Source organism: Podarcis muralis, chromosome 1, assembly GCF_964188315.1.
Source record: "Podarcis muralis chromosome 1, rPodMur119.hap1.1, whole genome shotgun sequence".
Lineage (NCBI taxonomy): Eukaryota > Metazoa > Chordata > Lepidosauria > Squamata > Lacertidae > Podarcis > Podarcis muralis.
The window spans coordinates 83,794,034-83,814,295 of record NC_135655.1 but is presented as its reverse complement, the minus strand read 5'-3'; the positions used below and the strand labels follow the sequence as shown (position 1 = coordinate 83,814,295).

The 20,262-nt window shown below is 46.9% G+C and overlaps 1 protein-coding gene across 1 annotated transcript in view; it reads left to right on the top strand.

Moving 5' to 3' along the window:
• The first annotated feature begins 6,525 nt into the window (after window positions 1–6,525).
• The window catches only part of LOC114602469 (unconventional myosin-X-like), a 77,153-nt gene continuing 63,416 nt past the window's right edge, over window positions 6,526–20,262 (top strand). Inside the window, exon 1 of the mRNA XM_028740721.2 lies at window positions 6,526–6,858. Coding sequence (XP_028596554.2) covers window positions 6,838–6,858 — 21 coding nt within the window. The 5' untranslated portion in view covers window positions 6,526–6,837. The remainder of the gene's footprint in view (window positions 6,859–20,262) is intronic.

The following is a 20,262-nucleotide window of genomic DNA, read 5'->3' as shown; positions in this document are numbered from 1 at the left end:
CACACACAAAAGTGAGTTCTCCACCACAGCTAACTAAGGCAGATTGATCAAAGCATACATTCCAGAGGGGTATCCCTGTTAAGTCTTATGGCAGCAAAAACAGCAAAGAGTTTTGCGTCATCTTAAAGCCTTATCGTGGCATAAGATTTCATGGGTTAGAGAGTTCACATCTGATGTTGTGGGCTTTAGTCCAAAGAAGCTTATGCCACAATAAATCTACAATCTTCTAGATGCCACAAGACTCTTGGTTGTTCTTTCATAACAGTAGAGATGTGGACTGTAGGAGTTACTATCGGAAACCATTAGAAAAACTAGAAGAATTGTGGTCGGAAACAGGGATTTGTAAATATGGCTATGGGCGTGGAAAGAGTTGGTATTTTTCATTTATCTCAGACTTTATATACATTTTGCAAAGTCTGAGTGAAACAGTACTGTACTTAGTTACATAAAAATATCATCACTATGTTCAGGATGTCAGACTGCAGAGGCCTTGGGTTCAAATCCCCACTCAACAATGAAGCTTACTGGATGGCCAAACCTACCTGTCAGGGTTGTTGTGAGGATAAAATGGAAACAGGGGAAACTATGTATGCCTCTTGGAATTCCTTGGAAGAAATCTGGGAAATCTATGCAAGAAATCAACAAAACAAACCATAGGAGAAAGTGTATGGCTTGGTTAGTATGCCAAAAAGAAAGAAAGAAATAGGCAGAGGGATAAATCTTTTGTTCTAAGATCTCCAAAATTAGGAATTTCAAGATTGGACAACATCTCCCAAGGACCAGAAAAGGAGGCCTGAAGTTCAAAGGGCACAGCACCTCCCATGGATGCAAAAGGTCCCAGGTTCAGTCGCCAGCACCTCCGGATAGGCCTGGGGACAGCTTGGCTGAAATCCCGGAAAGCTGCTGCTTGTTGGTGCAGACAACATTGAGGTAGATGGAATAATGGCACGACTCACTACAAAACCATTCCCTATGCTCTGATCGAAAGGAAATATGGGAGAGCTAGCAAAAATTGGAGAGAGCGCTTCATGCAAAATGATCCTAGACTGGGAAAAGGATGAGCAATCAACCTAGAGGCAATCATAAAATTGTAGAATTGTGCATCTGGGGAGATCCCACCCCAAATATGGCGCATGAAGCCATCATGAGTAAGGTAGGTGTTGCCCTCAGGCAGAAGCTCCTGTCTATTTATATTTTGATAAAGCAGGTCTGACTCATATGGAGCTAGTGACATCATTGAATCGAAGTTGTTCATTCAGGGCATGTCTCATCTACTGGCAAGCTTACACACCTTGAGATATGGGTGGGTTATGCACAGACATAGCACACATTTCCTGCTGCACTTCCTACAGCCCCCAGCAGAATGGGAAATTCCCTCTTGGCTGCTTCCTGCTAAGGGTGTGCGTAGGGGAGCATAGGTGCTGTCCTATGGTGGGGGATTGGGGGGGGGAGGGAATGCATTTGGACTGAGATGGAAGAAGTCCATGAGTGCCTCTCAGTGCTACAGGGCAGGCAAATCCCTCTTCTCTCCTCTCCTTCCCCTTGCATCCCCCTCCCCTTCTTGAATGACCTCATCCAAGGAGCTGCAGCAGGAAGGCAGGAAATGGGTGCTCACCAGACCCTCCTTTGATGTGCTGATAGGTCTGTGTCAGTGACCAGGCGCATCTCCAGGCCCTTGCCAATCCCAGGCAGACAGGATGGCTCCCTCCCTGCAACTGGAGAGCATCCTAGATAGGGATCGCCTACTTGTGTTCAAAATGCTTGATAAGGAGGGGGCTCCCAGAAGGAAGAAAAAGCTAACCTAGGCAGGATTTGGGAAATAATGACACAGGATCCAACAGAGTCCTGGATGATCCTGCCTCTTGCCCAAAGCTCTCCCAGCTTTGTCAGTTCTTCAGTCTCCTCTGCATCCGATTTCTACTCTCTGAGGCTTAGGTTTCCCATCCCTGGCTCTTGATGGTGCATCTAGCCGCCCCACCTCCCCGCCATGCCATCCCTGAGCTCTTTCCCCCATCTTCATCCCTCCCTCCACTTTATTCACTTCAAATCTCTCCTCAAAACATATTTATTAGAACTCTGGCAGAACCATGGGCAGTACCCGGGGGGAAGGTAAAGGTAAAGGGACCCCTGACCATTAGGTCCAGTCGTGACCAACTCTGGGGTTGCGACGCTCATCTCGCTTTATTGGCCGAGGGAGCCGGCGTACAGCTTCCGGGTCATGTGGCCGGCATGACTAAGCAACTTCTGGCGAACCAGAGCAGCGCACGGAAACGCCGTTTACCTTCCCACCGGAGCAGTACCTATTAATCTACCTGCGCTTTTTGGCGTGCTTTCGAACTGCTAGGTTGGCAGGAGCAGGGACCGAGCAACGGGAGCTCACCCCGTCGCGGGGATTGTAACTGCTGACCTTCTGATCGGCAAGTCCTAGGCTCTGTGGTTTAATCCGCACCCCCAGAAAAAGAAGCTCACCCCCCCCCAATTGTAGACTGTTATTGACATACACTGTTATTTTTCTTTCAGAGTTCTTAATATGTGGAACACAACTCACCTACATAGAAATATATTTTGCCCCCCCCACCCATTTTTTTCTAGTGCCACCACAGGGAGCAACTCCTTTGCTAGCATACCCTACTACTATAACTCTGTAATTTAAGCCTAAACACATCTAACTGAAACAATCACTTATTGCTTTCCTAATCACCCCAGCTTTCCCTTCCTTGGTCATTTCCTTGCTTCCTGGCAGATCCATAGCACACATTCAATGCACATGAGGTCCTGCAAAGAATCTTGGGAGCTGTAGTTTCCTCTGCACAATTCCGAGTACCCTTAATTTTTAGATTGTAAGCCCCTGATGGGATGCGGGTGGCGCTGTGGGTTAAACCAGAGAGCCTAGGACTTGCCAATCAGAAGGTTGGAGGTTCGAATCCCTGCGACGTCAAAGTGCAAGTAGATAAATAGGTACCGCTCCAATGGGAAGGAAAACGGCGTTTCCGTCCGCTGCTTTGGTTCGCCAGAAGCAGATTAGTCATGCTGGCCACATGACCCGGAAGCTGTACGCTGGCTCCCTCAGCCAGTAAAGCGAGATGAGCACTGCAACCCTAGAGTCAGCCATGACAGGACCTAATGGTCAGGGGTCCCTTTACCCTTTACCTTTAAGCCCCTGGAAGCAGGGACCTTCCCTCTTACGCTCAGTAAGGCATCACACACCCTGATGTGCTGTGTGTCTGATTTCCACAATGATTCAGTGATGAAAGTCCCAGTCACAGGAAAAGAGTCAAGAGAAACAGAATGAGTTTCAGTGTTTCAGGTTACAGTGGAAATGGCCTTGGATGGGAGCCACTATTTTGCCAACAGGCACTTGGACTGAGGTCCTCTTGGCTCCCTCCAGTTGTGGCTTTGTGGCTGCCCTTCATGGAGGAAATGGGAATGGCCTGATCAATGACTGTAACATTCCAGTTCTTTCACTATGGTGTGCCCCACCCTCTCATTCATGGGCATTTGGCACTTGAAGGAGATACCAAGGGAGGGGGGGAAACAGCCCATTTTTCTCTTATAGACCAGAAGAGAGATAAAGAGAGAGAGGAGGGATCATGTTTCCCTTTTTGGGTTTTGTAGCTTATGTTGTTATCCATCTAAAGCCGCAATCTGACATACTGTACTACTAGCCTCTGCACCTAGCAGATTCCAGATAGAAGTCTCAGCTCTGGGGAATGTGGGACAAAGGGAACAGAATGTTTCCGTTCTTTTCCAGAGCTGGCAAAGCAAGTGACAGGAATCCCAGCAGCAGTGTTTTTTGTTCACTCCTTTGGCACACAAACATCCCCATACCTGCTGAAAGACATCTGTGCCAGAGCCTCATTCCTGGCGTTCTGAGGAACTGCATCACAGTCTGGAGGGTTTTTCTGGAAGCAAAACTCCTGAGATATAACTAGAATCATGTGCTAAATTTTGCAGCCAGATCCTAAACTAGCTATGCTCTCCATCTATGGGACCCAATATAAATTTTCACCTCTCAAAGACCTTAACGTCTTTCTTATCACTGCAGACATAGAGAGATATTTGAAGAACTGGTGTTCTAAAGGGCGTGGCACTTATGTAGCTCTTTCTGAAGAACTGACCCACTAGGCTCAGATTGCTCAGGGGTGCTGCCAGACAAGACTAATTCTATGAGACTTCCTAGCATTCATCACACATCACCATGAGTGTTAACTGGTGGAATCTCCAGTATCTCATGCACCTTTTTGGAAAGACACTCTCATGTGATTGCACAAAGCCACTCTGTTCTCATCTGATACAGACACCGAGCAGCAAGCTTTGCATCTCTTTTCATCCTTTCTTTCACCAGAACAAAAAGGAGTTCTTGTGGCAGACGCATTTTGGCAGGCGCTTTTCATGGACTTTCAACCCACTCATCAGGTACACGAAGCACCCATCTTGCTCAGCACAACCACACAAACATGAGTTGCAACACTGAGTCAATTAATAGATTAATTGGTTTAAAATATTTCAATCAATGAATTGGGCAGGAGATTTGTAAATGTTTTCAAACAGCCAGTATTTTTAAAAAGATTGTGGTGTACATGCCTGCTGAGAATAGATGTCCCCTCCTCCGAGTAGGGAGGCTGCATTTGTGAAGAGGGTGCCCCACGCAGGTAGCAACTACAAACAATGGGTGCCTTGCAAAAATCAAAATGTTTTTCTTCTTATAGGCAAACATATTCAGTTTAAATTGATGAATGTATTGCTTAACTAAACGAAACTCAAAATGATTAATCAAATCAGTCTCCTTTAACATGCAACAGCTGCAACATAGATGCAAACTTCTCTCTGAGTTATGGCATATTCTTGGTGTTTCAGTGCCTACCAAAAACTCTTTTCTTCCCCCAAACCTTTGTTGGCAATTATTATCCGTCTGTTTATAATCTTTTTGCATTGGATTAACTATTATTGTTGTTATCACAATACAGTGGTATTACTTACGCTTCAGGTTACATACGCTTCAGGTTACATACGCTTCAGGTTACAGACTCTGCTAACCCAGAAATAGTGCTTCAAGTTAAGAACTTTGCTTCAGGATGAGAACAGAAATCGTGCTCCAGCGGCGCGGCAGCAGCAGGAGGCCCCATTAGCTAAAGTGGTGCTTCAGGTTAAGAACAGTTTCAGGTTAAGAACGGACTTCTGGAATGAATTAAGTACTTAACCTGAGGTACCACTGTACAGGTTGTGGTTTTGTGGTAGTGTTTATATTCTGCTGTACACTGCTTTGTGATTTTTAAATAAAAAGTGGTATAAAAACATATTTTAATAAATACATACTGATGCACACACACTAGTGTGAGCTAACTGCCTTATAATAAATAATAACAACAACAATAACAACAACAACAATTTATTACTCATACCCCGCCCATCTGGCTGGGCCTCCCCTGTCACTCTGGGTCTTGCCCACTTTTAATGGTTCCACTTCTTCCCTTGCTGACTTCCAGATATTTGGACTACAACTCCCAGCATCCCTGATCACTGGCCACACTGGCAGGAACTAATTGGAGTTGTAGTCCAAAAAGAAAAAAGAAAAAATAAATCAGACAGGTGGGGAAGAGTGTCCCAAGGCATCTATTCCATTTCTGAGTGGGTGGGTGACTGTTTCTTGTTTTCTAAGAGCACATGCATGCACTTGAACACTATGGCGCCATGCGGTGCACAGCCTGTCATTTCACACACTACATCTGCTGGTGGATATTTTAAATGCTGAAAACATACTGAAGGGCAATTAACACACATACCCCACATATATTTAACCAAAATATTAGAATCCTCTTGTATTAAAATCAGTGGAGAGACAAGCTGTTGCAGAATAAAGAAATACAACAGGCACATACCCTCCAACATTTCTCCATTGAAAATAGGGACGTCCCTTTTCATAATTATAATTTTACTATTTATACTCCATACATCTTACTGGGCTGCCCCAGCCACTCTGGGCAGCTTCCACCATATATAAATACATATTAAACATTAAAAAAGCTTCCCTATACAGGATTGCCTTCAGACGGCTTCGGGGTTGGATAATTCCATATCCTCCAACATTTCTCCAGTGAAAATAGGGACACCCTAAGGAAAAGTGGCACATTGCAAGATCAAATCAGGAACCGGGACGGCTTCTCTAAATCGGGGAAGTTCCTTGAAAATAGGGGTACTTGGAGGGTCTGCAGAGCCCACGACAGTGTGTAACAGGTACAGCGAACCTGTGGCCTTCCAGGTATTTTTGGAGACTACAACACCCATAATCCCTGATCTTTGACTAGGCTGACAAATGTGAAAATAAAGAAAATTACCAGCCTGCGCGTCGCTATGTCCAACTTAGCATTTCAGAATCTCCAGGTCTCAAGCCATGGAACATATACTCGGCGCTAAGCGCGAACAAGAGAGCTTCTGAGCAAGTGCAGAGTGCTTTCCCGCTACCCACAAACGGGATCACTGGGGGCAGGACTTCCAGGTCCGCGTTCCTGGGAGTGACCTCCCTGATCCCTCCGCGCCTCGAGGCGGGCGGAGGCGAAGGTGGGGCAACAGGCCGGCGCTGGCGCGAAGCAGGCGCCACCCAAGGCGCTCTCGGGCTCCAATCAGGCGTCGGGGCGGAGCCGAGGCTGGAGCCGGCCACTGGGCTCGCTCTGCCTGCGGGATGCTCGTGCTGCGGCTCTTGCTACCGAGCGCGCCGGGGAGGCGCTGAAGATTTGGAGCGAGGGCGCCGCCGCCGCCGCCGCCGCCTCACCAGGCCAGGTGGACGCCTATGAGGGAGAAGCGCCACTGCCTCTGGAATCGGCGTTGCCTTCGGAGCAGATGGACCCCCAGCTGCAGGAGGTGAGAGCGCGGCGAGGACGAGCCCGAGGGTACAGTCCCGCCCCCTCCAAGCTGCTAGTCCCTCGACACTAGGTCTCTTCTTCTTCCCTTGCCTTTGCGCCTTCCTTCAAGCGCGGCGGCGGGCGCGCGGAATCCCTTTCTGGCCGGCCAAAGAGGAGGGGTCGCCCCCGTCCCCAGGCGCCCCTACTAGGTTCGGCTGGGCTGCCGTCAAACGGCTGAGCGAGACTGCCCGGGCGGGGGGTGGGTGTGTCGGGGGTCAGGTCTCGTTTTGATCCAAGGGTCTCTGGGTTGAGGCCAAGGGCTTCTCTCCCTTTAGATCCAAGGAGCAGAGGGGGGCTTCTCTGCCCATGAAAGGTGAAGGAGGAGCACCTCGTTTCCCCCACCATCCTCACACTTAACCCTGGCATTGGGAAGAAGAGGGAGGGGGAAAGCTGCAGGGTCTCCAGCGGAAAACAGAACCGGGTCCGGTGGGGACCTTTTGGGAGCAAGGGGTGATGATCCGTTTGCTAGACCGGGGCTATGCTTGTCAAGCTTCGCTGGAGCAGGAGTTTCCTTCTGGGAGGGGAAGGCGGGCGTGAGAGTCTGGTTGCTGTGGGTGACCCTTAAAACTGGCCCCGAGAATCTCCCACCCTTCAGCCGGTCTGTACAGTCTATTGGTGTCCAAGCCTCTCTCCAGTGATGACAAGGGAGGCTTTGAACTTTGACTTGTTGGGATGCAGGGGGCAGATTTGGCACATCTGATTTCCTCCTTTGCTTCTGCGATGATGGGTGCATCCTCCTGTGTGAATGAGTAATATACCCCAACAGACGCGTTAAACCCAGAACTCGTTCTGAAATGGATGAGCCATTTGGGGATTTTATGTCTGTCTGTGTTACTAATTCACACGCTGGATTTTTGCTACGCTCATGTAGCATCTACTCCTCTGTTTCTCTGGGGAGAGGAGATGACAGGGTGCTCCCTTGATTGAAAGTGGCACTCAGCTGCTGCTGTGTCTGGTTTTTTTGTATTTTTTAAAGTGAAAACAGTCACCTTACCCTCCTCCAAATGAGCAAATTCGGGCTCTGTGCCCAAGGAATTCCCGTCAATACAGTTGAAGAGGGCTGGTGTGTGTGCGCATGCGCACATGCATATTTCCACATGTCCTTATTCAGGATGCTGGACACAGGCAGCAGAAGAAAAAAATACTGGGGAGAGGAGGGGAAAAGGGAGGGCAAAGCAGGAAAAAAAAATTAGTCATGAATAGTCTTGCCTGTTGATTCCTGAAAGAGAAATAACTGTACATTTCACATTAACCGTCTCCAATATTTCCTCCGAAGTCAGTCTTGTTGACTTTGATGGAGTAAACTTTCAAGTTGTAGGAATCCATACTTATTTCATGTGCCAGTTTGTTATTCAATTATAATTTATACAGTGAAAGGTGAAAGGACCTTTTCTTTAAGTAACCACCAGGGGTCCAGCAACAATTTGTGTGTGATAGATGAGGGGGGGCGAAGCAATTTGCCTGGGAAACACTTGCGGCCTCACTTGGCCTCTACTATTGCCTATGTGTACTTGGGCTTGATCTTTGTAACCCAGAACACTTACTCCAAGCGCCATTCGTGGCTGCTGCTAAGTCTCCTTCATACCAGGGGCAACTTGGCCTGTTGCAGCCTGCCTTCAGGAGATGGAGCCCAAAGCCCTGGTTTCCCCCTGACCATTGTAACCTGTATACCCCTCTCTTCCCAAGAGCTCCAGCTGTACAGACATCTGACAGGTGTCTTATGAATGCAGCAATGGGCTACTGCTGTGCAAGCAAGAGTGCCTTCTTACTCTGGCCTAGAAGTGCCGAAGAAAACTAAGGGCTGACAGTGGCCTTGATGTGAGCAGTGATGCTGCGTGCTGCATGGTCTGCTTGTCGCTGCCCTTTTCTGAAGCAGCACCAGATGACTGAGCAGTAAATGGCTAGCCATGGCAGTCCTAATTCTGTTTTCCGGGACCATAGTGCGGAAGAGTTGTGTGGGAGCACAGCTAAGCTGTGGCTTGGACTGGGGGGTTGATGGTCTTTGGGCCACTTTGGCCTTTGGCTTTCCCCTTGACTGATGCTAGAGGTTTTCCCACCCTCTGTTAGTTTCTGGGCCATTAAGCTCAGTGTCTGAGCTGTCCAGGCACTAAGGGAGCAGGAGCAGATAATGGGTTTAAGGGGCTCCATCTTGCCCCCACCCTCTCTTTGTGTTCTTTATCTGAACAGATGTTTTTATGGATTCCACCCTCCTCTCCCCTCTTCACACAGCAGGCCGTGTCTGCTGTTCCCTCCCCCAATTCTCCTTGCACAGAATGTGGCCGGGAGCTGCTGTTGCACCCTTTAACTGATTAACCTAATGCTGCGCAGAGCGTCTGGTGCCTGGCTGTAATTGTAGGGAGCCCCATTAGCTCGCAAAGGAGCATCTTGCCCCTCAACCCTCTGTGCCCCAGCCAGTATGGAAAGGACTTGAAATGCAGGCAGAACAAAGTATCAACCCTCCTTTTACATCCATGACAGTTCTTTACAGCCCTTCACACACACACACACACACACACACACTGCTCAGTAGAAGCATGGCTCTATAGGGCAGACACTGCAGGGACCAGGGCTTTTCTCAGTAGTCTTCAAGCATATTTGCAGGTACCTCCAGTGGGTAGTCAAGTAGCCAAAAAGGATCTGTACAGGAAGATAGAAATCTGTCTTATTCTGAGTCAGATCATTGGTCCATCTAGCTCAGCAATGTCTCCAATGACTGGCAATGGGTCTCCAGGATTTCAGATGGGAGGACATTGCCAGTCCTCCCTGGTGAACTGGGATCTTCTACACACAAAGCAGCATGTAGCTGCCCTTGGCTGGAATGCCTAAGTTTGTGATTCTTTTAAAAAAAAATACTGAAGGGCACTCTAGACCTGGTTAGAGGCACTTTCCATATTATTTATTTATGCATCTATTTTTACATTATCCAAGAGCTACGCTTGTTACTGGAACAGATTCTGGCAGCCCAGCACAAATGCAAGACACTACAACCAACAGGCTAGGTTTGCTCCTTTGCTTTTAAATTATATCCTACTTTTCTGTTGAACAACTTTCCCTGCATGTCTGTGGTCAGGAAGTGGGTGACACAGAGGATGTGATTCTCTGTCTTGTCTGCCTTTGGGGACTGTGGCTCTTTGGGATGAGCAGGGAGGTCTGGGTCAAGCTCTGAGAAGCTGCTTCTCTTTCGACATCCATTTCTGGTTTGAGCAGCTCATCTAAAGCTGTGAGTAAAATCAAACCTAAATACAGCCATCTGCAATTTTTAAAATATAACTAAACAGAAGGGGAGGGGGAGAGAAGAGCAGAAACAGAAATGAGGCATAGCAGACCAAACAACAACAACTAACCCTCTTCTGAAGTCTTCTAAAACATAAGAGTTTTCTCCTCCCACAGTGATGGAAGGTCAGGAAGGAGGTGGGCATCTCCCCCTGCCCCCCTCCACTGGGGAAGAGGGCTCCCAAGGCCTCTTGGGTGTGCAGTGGCTGAAAAGGTGTCATGTTATCTACCTAACCTTCAAAGATGCCCCTCAGCAGTGAGAGCAGATAGTCTTATATGGAGGAAGATTAGAGAGGGATACAAATCCCAAAGCAAATGCTTTATTTGGTGGGGGAGTGGGAGGAGGAGAGCATGTACAAAGTCAAGACTGAGAAAAGCATATGGGTGGATGGATGGAGGCTGAGATGAGGAAGCCGACTGTGGCAGGAGGGACAGAGTGTGAACTGAGGGGGACGTGTGGGCACGGGACTGCTCATATTTGCTTGCCCTCTTGCCCAGCTGGCTGCCACTTCTGTGCTTGGCATGATTTGCTGGCTGGATAACTTGGCTTCAAGCAGTAGCTCCGTGCTGTGTCTTGAGTATAGGAAACAAAACCAAACCACACAGCAACACTCAGAATGGGCTCAATGGCTTGAAGGGCATCCCCTGTGGTGTTGTGGAAGTCCTGGGTGGCACAGAGCCCATTGTGCCTTTTAGTGCCTCTGCATGTACGGTGGGCAGGCTGCCCTGCTCTCTGGGGAAGCCTGCCAGCAGGCGCGAGCACTTCCCTTTGCAGGCTGAAAACCAGAGCAAACGGTTGAATGGTTGCCTTGCTCTCCCTTCCCCCTCCGATCTCAGAGAAGCCAAATCTTCCACAGTGGCCTAGTCACCCTGGCCTGCTTCTTCCCTGGACATGTAACCAGAAGCAGCTCAGCAAGGGAGAGGGAGAGGTGGAATGGGGGGAGGAAGATGACTGCAGCTCTGTGCCTGGAGGAAAGTGGCTTGCAGTCACAATGAAAACTTGCACAGCTGGATGTATGTGTGAGAGAGAACCGGGTGGTTGGGGAGAGAAAATGGTAGCAAGGGGTGTCCAAAGGGAGTTGGGACTATGACAGTGTTTTCCCTGTATATCTGTGGGCAGGAAGTGGACGGCCACAGAGGATGTGGTCCTTGTGTTTGTCTGCCTCTTGCTCTCTGCCTTTTTTGTGCCAGGGCTTTTTTGGGATGAATGGCGGGGAGGCCTGGGTCAAGCTCTGAGAAGTTTCTCCTCTGCTCTCGTCATCCATTTCTGGTCTGGATGGTTTGTCTGCATGTTCCAAACCTTTGTGCCTCGCTTAGCTCTCTGAGGAGTTAGGTGGCTGCGTTTTTCCTTATGCCACCATCTTCCCATGTGACTTTTCTTTGGTTGAGAAGATGGTGGAGCCACAGAGCAGGGAACAACCTGTATCTAAAACCCCTTTGTTGACTCTTTTGGCTCCCGAACAAGTAGCTTGCCACCATAGAAGGGAATAAAGCATGTTCAGCATAAGTGAAGGTTGGATTATTGTACATGGGGCATGTTTGGCCAGGGAGATGGTTGCCTCACTGCTCTCTTCCTGAGAGACAGGGGTGATTGATGGTGTGTGTGTTAGGGGTAGAAGATGTAGTGCCCTCCAGATGTTTTGGTCTATAACTCTCATCAGCTTCAGCCAGCATGGTCAAGGATGATGGGAGTTGTAGTCTAGCAACATTTTAAGGGGACCGTACAACCCCGCTGAACTCAGGAGGTGAGTGTGGCACTGACTGTCTTTATCTGAATGCCCATTTTTTGACACAAGAGTGCTGAACCAGATGTTGGTTTGATCTCACAAAACTAATTATTATTTGTTCACTTATTACAACCCAGTCCTTTCCTCCAGAGAGTATAGGGTTTTCCGTTTTATACTAAAAGCAACCCTGGAAGGTAAACTAGATTAAGAGAGAGAAAGAGAGAGAAATAGGCCCAAGGTCACCCAGTGCAATTCATGGCTGAGAACCTCCTTGGTCTTAGCCAGCACTAACCAGTATATCTCACTAGAACTTTCAGGCTTCCCATGGGCATCTAGCTGGCCGCTGTATATGCAGGATATATGGAGTAGATAGGCCAGTGGCCTAATCCTGCAAGGATCTTCTTATGTTTTTATTTCACAAGTGTGTGTTTTTCACTTGTGTGCAACATCAAGATTTTCCTGTGTAAAATGCCCATTGTGGTTCTTATTGCCAGACACCAGCTCAATACACAAATTTGGTGGCAAGTTGGCTGGGGAGAGAACAGAGAAGTGAATCAGCTCCTAAGAATTTCTAACTCCTTCCCCACCCCCTTTTAAAGATACCAATGCGTCATTCATTGTAAGGCTACTTAACCATTCTGAAAAATTAAGTTTCCAATTATATAAGAAATATCTCTTCAAGAACACAGGGTAGGTGTTTGGGAGTGTTTAGTTTTTTTTAAAAAAAAGTAAGGTGTTGTTGCATTGCATTTCTTTCTGTGCCACCTTTGTCTGTTAACACTCGGGTTAATTGCAAGGTGGGGTAGTACGGTTAGTTATTACACTGTCAATCCAACAGCATCACATTAGCAATAAACAATTAGCAAATATAGTGGACCACAGCTTTTGTTAGGAAGAAACAACTGGCAGCCCAGCAGCTCAGGCTGGCCTCCATAGCATCCCCCATGGCCTCCGATCCCTGGGATGTGCTCCCATTATGATGCACCTTCTGAGCTCCTCTTTCTGAGGCAAACCAACTGGAGTCTTGTCCAAAACTTGCGGCTTCTCACCTTCAGAGGCTCTTCCAGAGTTCGTGCAAACACAACTGAGATGCTGAGTTGCATAAGGGAGAGAATTTTAGCAGAGTTTCTGTGGCTGTTCATGACAAAGAGGGATATAAATAAAGAGCCCTTTGCTAGTGACTTAGACTAAGATGCTAACGTTCATCAGGAGGAGACACGATAAGATCATAAGTAAAGCTTGCTTGCTGGATCAGGACAATGGGCCATCTCACAGTGGCTAACCAGGCTGCCTGAGAGCTTTACCAGAGCCTGCTCACCCTGGCAAGGAGAGGGTTAATAAACCTTTGTCTGTGTTTTGACATGTAAGTGGACCCCTGCTTAAAAAGTAATAGCTGATCATGAATCTAGGTTCCTTGGTTTGTTCCTATCCCCTACCTAATCACCCACACACCAATGTACATCTGGATTTTTTAAAACCTTGGAGGCTGGGATGGGTAGGTTTGTGTCCAACATCTACTGCTTTCATTTCCTTTGGATTTCTCTTTCCAGTGCTTGAATTTTGCCAAGGTCATTCTTGAATTTCATTTGTGTCCTCTTCCAGCATTTGCGATTCCCTGGGGGACAAGAGGGGGGATGAACCTTGCATCTATTCTTAGGCAAGGGAGAAAGGAGGATCCAACAAATCATGAACCTGTTAGCTTGACTTTGGTCCCAGCCTTTTTGCTAGAACGAATCGTAAAACCATCCGTCTTGAGGATGGAGCTGATGTCACCCTGGAGGGGTAGCGTGGTGGTGTTTAAAACAACAGCAGCCAGCACAGCTCTGACGAGGATGCTTCCTGCCAACCGGCCAACGGGTGTGCGCTCCCTCCTCTTTCGAAAATGTGACTGGCCTGATCTATGTGAGGAGATGGGGGAGGGATGCAGTTTGCAAATGCACCTTGTCTTTCAGTAAAGCACTTTGGCACAGCTCCATACAATGTGCTCATGCAGAAGCTCAGAAATGTGTGGCTGCCTCGCAGCAGCTCCACCAAGCCCACGTTTACCTATAAACGAGCTCCCTGCTAATGCTTAGCATTCTAATAGCTTCCTATAAAAATAACAGCTGGAACATTCACCCAGATCTTATTTTGTTGTGCCCAGAGCATCCAAGCTTGTGATGGTGTTCAGCTCAGATGCTGAATGCAGATGTGTCTCTGCTCAGATCTTCCTAGTATGGCACAAGAGAGAGAGAGAACTCTTGGAATGATGAACGTCCCATAAGATCAAAGTCAAAATGCTACTCTTTGATTGTAACAGAAATGGAGGAAAGTGTGTAGTGCATGACTGGTTCGTAGTCACAAAGAAAGAGAGTGGAACGGAGCCCTGGGTGGGACACTCGCCATTTTTAACCAGACATGTGGATTCATCGAAAGCTCCTTTGACATGCCAGTGTTGTAACGTAGGTGTTCAGCCTCTTCATCAGAAGGCGAAGGCTCCAGAAACACAAACAATATAACATTAAATAATAAAAGTCCAGAGAGCTGTGTTTTGAGAATTTGATAGTTTTCCATAGAAACGCATGTCATTTTTGGATCCAGATATCTGGTTGCACTTCAACCAGTGCAATGCCAGTGACACACACTGTTCTGCTTTTTCTTATTTTGCCCCACTCTTCTATTCTACTAGCTGTTTGTATGGCTGAGAAAGGTTCAGATACAATTCTTTTTGGCAAGCGTGGAAAAAAAGAAGCAGCAGCAGCTTAAGCTGAACGAAATTGGAATAAAAGACCTATAAGTCTGAAGTGGACAAAAATAATTCTGTCACATCTGCAATGGGATCTGAGTATGACCCAAATCTGAGAAACATTCATTTAAAAAGGGGGGAAAGGAGGGGGGGCACTGAACAGACTATTGATTAAACTGCTGGCCTTCTTTCACTTGTGTGTTAACAAAGGAAATCAGTAGTGAATAGATGTTTTAAGAAATATAAAGCTAGGAAGCCATGTAGTTCTAATACTCTATTGGCTTTGAAGCAAAAAAGCAGCTGTTAAACATTTCCAGCGTTTAGAATTTTTAAATATTTTTTATTTTAACCCTCATCCTTCAGACATGGCCAGGTGAGCTGGTTAGCGCAAAACTCTGATGTTGGCGATGTGTTCAATGGATTGCCCAAAGACATGAATGCACCTGCCGCAGATCAGCAGATGCAGCAGCCTTCCCCATCTCAGGCAATGCCTTATGGTGGCTTGCTATGCACAGTTCTAGGAAAAGGCTGTGGCAGATGGCGCCATTGACTCCAGCACCAACCCTGTCGGGTAGCCTGGAAGCAACAGAGTGTCACGTGCTATTTCTCTCTCTGTTTGCCACCACCCACATATGCACCATTTATTTTATTTTATTTATTACATGTATATACCACCTTTATCTTCCAAGGAGCTGAAGGTGGTGTACATGGTTCTCCTCCTCCCCCATTTCACCCTCGCAACAACCCTGTGAGGGGGGTTAGGCTAAGAGATGGTGACTGGCCCAAGGTCACCCAATAAGGTTCATGGCTGAGTGGGGATTCGAACTCTGGAGTTCTGACTGACAGACGACTTTGTCCAGCCAACAGGAGGAGTTGGGCACAGCCTGGAAAATGGTCATGGGTCTAGAGGATGAAGCAAGCAACGTGGCTACAGGAGGGCTGTCAAGGTGTTAGACATCAACCTTTCCTCTGAGTGTCTATTGCGGAGTTGGTGGGAGTGACCCAAACCTTTCCACCCAGACCAAAGGGAGGATGCTGGGCAATATGCCTTTGCCTTCATCCTGGATTGTCTCTTCCAGGGGATGATGTTCTACTGAACAGGACATCCATCAAATATCCAGTTTCAGACGACTCCCTATATTGATTGACATGATTGACATTTCTGCAAGAGCTTGCAGGATGAGGTGTATGAACAAAATGGAAGGAGTTTGGGTCACAAAATACAAATTTAACGGGTGTCTATATAATGACCCAAGGGACGCGGGTGGCGCTTTGGGTAAAACCTCAGCACCTAGGACTTGCCGATCGTATGGTCGTTCGGTCCCAGCGCCTGCCAACCTAGCAGTTCGAAAGCACCCCCGGGACCGCTTACCAGCGGGAAGGTAAACGGCGTTCCGTGTGCTGCGCTGGCTCGCCAGATGCAGCTTGTCACGCTGGCCACGTGACCCGGAAGTGTCTCCAGACAGCGCTGGCTCCCGGCCTATAGAGTGAGATGAGCGCACAACCCTAGAGTCTGGCAAGACTGGCCCGTACGGGCAGGGGTACCTTTACCTTTACCTATATAATGACCCAAGTTCACACATGCATGCCATTTTAGTCACTTGGTTATTTAATGCTTGTAGTACTGTTCATTTGACCAGCCTGTGAAGTTTGAGTTTGTGTGTTAGGGCATTTGTAACTGCAAACCCCTCCCATTCAGTTGGTTGCATGACTACATTATTTGTACACATGTAGGGTTTATGTGCATGATGAGGGATCCCATAAAAAAGCAACCAATCAAATGCATTCAGGGTGAGGGAGGGATTCCGCCCCCCAATCCTATTCTCTCTCCCCATTCTCCCCAATTTATTCTATCCTGATTGGTCATGTGGATAGTCCTATTGGTTTAAACTGGTTTGTGCTTCAAGTGGTATATACATTCTGCCTGTACTATTTGATGCCTGTAACAACTTATTCATGCATGCAGGCCACCAGCTGATGTAGAACATTTGAACATTCATGTGTCAACTATCCTTAAAACAGACATGGTTCTATATTGACACAGTTCAGTATCCAAAGGCACCATCAACAGTTGGGAGAGCGTCTGATGGGCCAGGAGAGAGCTGTCATTTGTGTCTATGTAGATGGAAGCAAATATCTGTACATTCTCCTCATTTTCAGTGATTGAACAACTGCTTGGTGTAGCTCAGTGTACGAATTAGAATAAATTATACATATTAGAATTCTACCAAAGGGCCTTTGAAAGTAGCATCAAGCACCAGGTGTCTTAATACCATGCTGCTGAGTTGTCTCCACTGTCATGGTCATCAAGGAAGTCTGGATCGTGGAAGGAATTTTAACCTGCCTTCCCAGGCCTTTGAGTACAATACAGTAAGCTGAATTCTCACCTCTTCTAGAATGTGGAGAGGTAATGTGGAAGAAGTTCAGGGGGAGTCATCAGTGTGGAGACAAGAGCTCCTTTCCAAACAGACTACCTCTTGCAATCCACTCATCAGAATTTGTGCGTATGTAAGAAGATGGCAATGGTTTTACTTTGGTTTTGTTGATGCTGACCCCATGCGACATGCTGTCTCTGTAGATAACAGTGAGGAGTGCATTTGCACGTTAATTGCCGTGAGGTGACTGAATAGATGTTGCTCTGTGTTTTCTTTTTTTGAGAGAGAGAGCGCAAAGCAATTGCAGAGTTTGTGTGGAAGCAGAGTGGAATTGAATGTCAAAGGGAACCCTGAATGCCCACTCTTCAGCAAAAAACTCCCCAGTTTCTTTGCTCCAGCAAACCTTGTTGCCTTGATACACAATGGACATGCAGTGTTGCTCAGCAAGGTGCAAACACTTGGTGGATCTGGGCAGAAGGGTGACACGGGAGCTCACCTGCAGTGCTTTAAGATCTCAGTAAGGCGACTACTAAGCAATTCCCCATATTGCCATTTGTGGGAAGAGTAGATGCAGCTGCTACTACAGCTGAGGACACTTTTGAACCAGTAGATCAGGGAGCTGGAAATTAGATTAGTCTAAAGGCATTGCTTGATTCCTGTTCCCTGGGGCGGTGAGTCTCCAGCCAGATCTCGCTGCCTGTGACCTTGCCTGGATTTGCAAGCTAAGCACAGCTGAGGAGAGTGGGTGGGTCTCTGCTGCAGGGAAGACCTCCAAGAAAGGAAGGGCGGTGTCAGCTGGTTCGCCCTGACCTGCAGCCACTGATGGCGCAGCCTGAGTTTCTCATCTCCCTTGTTATTTCCTTGCTGCTTGCTGACAGGGCAGCCTCCCTTTTTTCATATCAATTGCTCTTTTAGGCAGGTATGTTGTCTCATTCTTGAAAGTGAAGAAGGTATATCATCTCATGATTTGTTAGTCTTGCAAACTGGGAATTGCTGCAGTCCCCTGCAACCCACCTTTCTCTACCATGAAAAAAATGACACTGACACAAAGAGGAGCAGGATAATTTGTACTTGGTTTCCCTGCTGTCCCATAAACCTAGTTTATGCATGGCAGTATCACATATATAATTACAATTGGGTGTATATAATGTGAGCAGAAGTAGTAGGTTCCACTTAAAAGATGTAAAGGGATAAAGTCTAGCTGGAAAATGCTGGAAAAAAGAGTATCTGAGCATGTCAAGCTAACAGATGGTGCTATTTTTTTAAAAATTTTTTTTAAAAAAATACAGAAAATAAAAATGAATGTGAAACTGAAGATAATCATGAATAAGCATAGAGGTATTGACTATTGCTCTGCCATCATCATGAATTCAATCTCTCTTATGAATGCCAACTTAGTACCTGTTTCAGCACAAATCTTGTTCCTAGACTAAAAACAAGTAGATGTCACCCCCACACACAAAATAGTGCTGTCATTGACCATGAGTCAGTTCTAACTATTGTACACTCTTGTATCCCCCTCTCTCAAAGCAACTCTAGAGAGCCATAGCAGATTTTTCCACGCAATAAAACATTGCAATGGTTATAAAATGCAGTATTCACACAATAGAAAAGAAGTGCCAAACAAATGGATAAAACCTGTATACTGTATTCATTACCGTTTTTCCTTCTGCAGGGTTCTAAACGTGTTTGCAAGGGCATCCCATTATTGCAAAACTGACCACTTAAGAAGTCTCCTAAGTGTTATTGCCTTGAAGCTTATATGAAATTTCTAGCTAGCCCTTACTTTTGGAGCGCTTCATCTCCTGCTGATTTGCCTCCTACCTCTGCCTCTTCCCATATATCCCTTCTTTCCATTTTGCAAAAGCTCATCATCCTGGCCCATTCACAAGCTGCTTCCTCTGGTCAACTCCTGATTGGCAGTTCATGCTCTCTTGTCACACTATTAACTATTTTGAATGGTCCAGTTGAGCCAGTTCCGAGGCGGGACAGTAGGGAGCATGTAAAGACTGAAGACAGGCTCTGTTTGGTGTGAAGAGAGGCAACAGGTATCCAGCCTAAGAGGGAAGGCATGCTTGTCGAGGTTTAGGGGAAGACCAGAAGACAAGATGATGATGGTGATAATGATGATGATGATGATGGGTGTGAGATCAGGCTGTGGAAGCGCAATGCTGTTCGAGAAGTATAAATGAAAGTCCCCATCTACGATCCATGTGGTGTGGCCTCCCTTTCTGAAAGCCATTATTGATTCCCTCCTCTCCAAACCTTCCTTGGGGACTGATCAGATAACCCTTTTTTCTCTTGTGGGTATAGTGGATGCTCTTCCCACTGGCAGTGCTCTTACTCCTGCTTCCATTAGCTAATTTCTGTTTATATGTATCCATCACTTATTCATGATCCATTGGATCAATCAGAAGATGCATTTGTTGAAACCTGATTCAAGCCTTATGTGGAGACTGTAGGCCTCCCCCAATGCTGAGGCCAGGAGGATAGGTTAGCAATTTTGATAAAAGTCTTGTAACGTGGCCATCAAACCACAGGGCAGGAACTTGGTTCTCGGCTCTTTGTTGGCACATGCCAACTGTAGTGGTTCAAAAAACTCGATTTCTCCCCAAGAGATGCGCCATAATGCCCAGGGTGTTAGACTTCTGCTACCAAAGACGGCAGAACAGGGATCTATCTCCTGCTTCAGATAGTGTACCCCCAGGTGAGTCTTTCACTGTACATCTTCTACCATGGGTGAAACAGAGTCGAGAGAAGGACCATCCTTCACTTGTAAAGCACACAGAAGGTCCCACATTTAATTCTTTGTGTTTCTGGTTAAAAGAATTAAGCAGCAGATAATAGCTCTGGAGAGCTTCTGCTAGCCATGTTAGCCAAGGCTGAGTGACTTCACCTTGTAACCTGATTTGTCCTCTTTTCGTTGTGACTTAACACATCTCAACAAATAAAAAAGTAAAGTGCTTACCATTGAAATGTGATACAGAAAAGCATGCAGAGAGTAGCCTTCCCCATCACCGCTCAAGTCACAGGCCAGACACCAAATTGAAAGTGGTTGTTTTTAAAAAAATGAAAAATCCCAACATTCCCCACCCTTTTCATCTTCTGGCGTTTGAGCTTTTCAAGTACACTGTGCATCATGGGCATAAGCTGACACATTTTTAGCTCTTGAGTCAGGATCCCATGAAACTCTGGGATTTTGCAAGACCCTGAGGTGTCTTCAGGAGAAAGGTTCCTCTGGTACATCTAGTCATGCAGCTCAT